We start from the raw sequence: 3581 nt of genomic DNA, 5'->3' as shown, positions 1-3581 counted from the left end.
AATTAAAATAGAAGAGTAATTATGTGGGCCTGAAAAGGGTTCCAGTTCAGGAGGCTGGAGGGTGAGCACAGGGGAAAAGTAGAAGGACATGATCAATGTCCATAATAGATGCATATGGAGAATCCCAGAATGTTATTAATAGATACTGCTAAAATATGTTAATACAATAGATACCAGAGAAGTAATGACTAAAATCTGAAGCAATGAAACTGTCCTTCATATTAAACAATTCCTGACGGTAGCTGGTACATATAATACTAGTTATTCTGGAAGTTGATATCTCATGATCCTAGTTCAAAGCTGGCCTGGGCAGGAGACTTTGTGAGACTCTTAGCTCCAATTAACCACCAGAATACTAGAAATGGAACTGTGGATCAATATGTTGGAGTGCTAACATTGAGCCAAAGAACTCAAGCCCCAAGACTGACAATAAAAATAACAAAATAATTGCTGCTTAGAATATCTATTACTTGTGTTATTGTTTTATGAATCTCAAGTGTTGACACAATTCACACTCTTCAATTCTATATTGTCTATATCTGAGCATCTCTGTCAGCAGGTGGAGGTACCAGGAGGAGCAGCTGGGGTAGCCCAGACTCTCACTTCTGCTTCCCTGGGAGGTTTTTGTCATGGCTTATATCACTGTGGGAGGAAAGTTGCTATACTGTTGACAGTAATAAGTGGCAATATCTTCAGGCTGCAGACTGCTGACAGTGAGAGTGAACTCTGTTCCATATCCACTGCCACTGAACCTGGATGGAACTCCAGATGCCAAAGTACTACTACCATAGATCAAGAGTTTAGGGGCTTTCCCTAGTTTCTGCTGGTACCAGGCTAAACTGCTATAAATGTTTCCACTGGCTCTGCAAGTGATGGTGGCTGTGCCTCCTACAGATGCAGACAAGGTGGATGGGGACTGAGTCATCTGGATGCCACACCTCACATCTGGCAGGGAAAACATGAAACAAATATCCACATTATTAACCGAATTATAAGAAGGCTCTCCTGAAGAGTAAAGCATCATGGATCTCACTGAGGAATTTTAATGCCCAATATTCTTTATCCTTACCTGGGAGCCAGAGCAGCAGGAGCCCCAGGAGCTGAGCAGGGATCCTCACGTCCATGCTGTGTACTGACTGGGACAGACTGCTACACCGACTATGAGCAGCCTATGAAGAAGTCCTGAGGGCAGTGGGCTGTGCTGCTGGCACATGCAAATCATCAGCATCTGGACAAGGTTAAACACAACTGTACAGCTGCCTCATCTCAGTAGATCTACACAAATTTGAGTCTCAGGAGACTTAGTTCAGGCAACAAACTGTATTGTAGCCACAGAAGAGAATCAGCACATTTCTTCCCTGTGCATGGAGCACACCACTGATCCCATTGAGGATAAAAGTCTCTTTTCTTTTTATTTCTTTATCTAAGACAAGACCTATCCATTAAAAGGTTAGTTCCAGAAATTTACAGACGTTTGCACAACACTCATTTGGCACAGGCCTTTATTATCAAGAGCAGGAATTTTGGTAATTGCTCTAATTCACTGATCATCTCTATGTGGCAATTTGTCTGCACTGCTGTCCTGTACTGCGATCCTTAGAGATGAAATAAGAATGTGGAGCTATTACATTGATTAGAAAGTAGTTAAACTTGTGAATTGTGCAGCACAGCCTTGTTTTCTCCTATATCTCTGAATTTCTTGCATCAGCAGATACATAAAAGCAAGACATTTTCTTCTCTTCAAACCTGACCAATCTTTTCCACCATCCTAGCGGTGTGTATAATTTATAATGTCCATTATTGAGGTCTTCATAATCCTTCTGGGTTTTAAACATCTTAATGAAAGCCACTGTGTTTGAATCAGAGATTCTCCTTGAAAAGAAGAATAAACTCTGGTTATGCTGAAGCCTACTGAGTTGCCTAAACCTACATATATTCCCTTCATCTGGTGGTCTCTTCTATTTGAGAAGAGAACACTGTGTTTAACAGCTGGGTTAAAGATATTGGGCTCAAGTAGAGCGAGTAGAACCGTGGAAAGGAAGATCATGTTGGAATTTTTTAACAAAATCCAGGAGCCAGCAGTACATGGAAATGTCATTCATATTGAGAGGAGGCAACATGGGCTTAGAAGCAAGAGTGAGGAGAGCTGATTGTCTATGCCAGGGAGAAAGAGCATTGCTGGCTGCACTGAAGGTGCTGAGGTGGAATGAGACACATGGACATCCATATGGGCCTGTGCAGTTGTCAGGGCCCACAAGTCATTACTGCATGGGATGCAAAGTTGACTCATCTCAGCAGTGTTACACCAGTCTGAGTAATATCTGAGCAAATATGTGAGGGGCGTTGTATGCTATGATCATGTAAGTGACAGTGACAGCTGGTGTTTCCCATCATTTAAAGAAGTTGATCATGTGGCTAAATTCATGAGGGATCAATGGAGCTGACAGCACTACTCTTGAAGCAAAGAATTGTAATCTAATTACAGGAGAACTTTGTCTAAGAATGTATTTCAGAATAACCTACTGCTGCGCATGCAGGTGGAGAAATCACCATAAATTCACACATATATGTATGTATATATAAGACTAGATGAATGGATAATTTTTCACAGTCTAGAAGTAATGATGCTCTAGTTCCATGAATAGATAGCACCATCACAAATGTACCTGTAAACTATCTCCAGTAAATGAAACAAGTGACCCTTGTGGAAATAATTGATTTTTTAAATCAAAACTAAGAAAGTGTAAGATAATTTTGGACCATTTTGTGCCCCAAACAAAGAAAAATTCCTGGTGTGAGAGGTAAAGGAAAAAGTGGAGAGAATCAGCTAGCAAGGGATGCCCACTGGCCAATTTCAAGGGATTTTGAATACCATATAAACAGTAATATACACCATTAAATAAATTGTAAACCTTTGGATTCACCATGATATTTTCATAAGAAATGTGATATTCTATTTTTTTGTGGAGAAATGTGATATTCTAAAATGATCAAATCTTCCCCACACATTTTCATAAATTGCAAAAGGGAAAAATTGTTCTATAGCAGAGAAATCTGGCAGCCATCACCTAGTCTAGAATTGAAATGAAGATCACCAGTAATGATGATTCAAACTGTGGGTCTGTTGACAGTCACCATAAAAAGAACACAGTGGCACTTCTGGACTTTGCTCACATACATGCACTACTGAATATAACCTGGGGGAAAATTCCATGAATCTAGTTTGAGAGACATTCAGAAACATGGCTGCTGTGCAGTCACTAAGAATGATAAGACCATGATTATATCGTGTTTTTTTCCTACACAATAGGATGCAAAATAACATATATTCCTCCATTAGAACTTGCTCATCATTTGGCAATATTTCACTGGCAGTAGGCAGAGATTTCAGTTTATAGAAGAATGGAGAAACAAAAGATAATTCAAGGAGGAAGCTCAAACAAAATGTAATCCAGAGGTTCATTTGTTATAGCAAGATATGATTTTTTCCTACCTCTCTCTGCTGTCCTCCTGTGTCCTACTTCTGTAATTAGGAGAAGGTTTTTCCTTGTTGTTAACAAATTGTAGAACTGTGTATTCTC

The 3581-nt window shown here is 39.8% G+C and overlaps 1 gene segment (V, D, J or C); it reads right to left on the bottom strand.

The window, feature by feature from the left end:
• Positions 1-634: 634 nt before the first annotated feature.
• On the bottom strand, positions 635-1172 carry LOC138804240 (immunoglobulin kappa variable 1D-13-like). The segment is given in 2 exon segments: positions 635-945; positions 1070-1172. Coding segments are annotated over 2 exon segments (366 nt in total).
• Between the last annotated feature and the right edge of the window lie 2409 nt (positions 1173-3581).

The sequence above is a fragment of the Dipodomys merriami genome, unplaced genomic scaffold, assembly GCF_024711535.1.
Source record: "Dipodomys merriami isolate MVZ:Mamm:240054 unplaced genomic scaffold, mDipMer1.0.p SCAF_36, whole genome shotgun sequence".
Classification (NCBI taxonomy): Eukaryota; Metazoa; Chordata; class Mammalia; order Rodentia; family Heteromyidae; genus Dipodomys; species Dipodomys merriami.
This window is presented reverse-complemented; position numbering and strand designations above follow the sequence as displayed.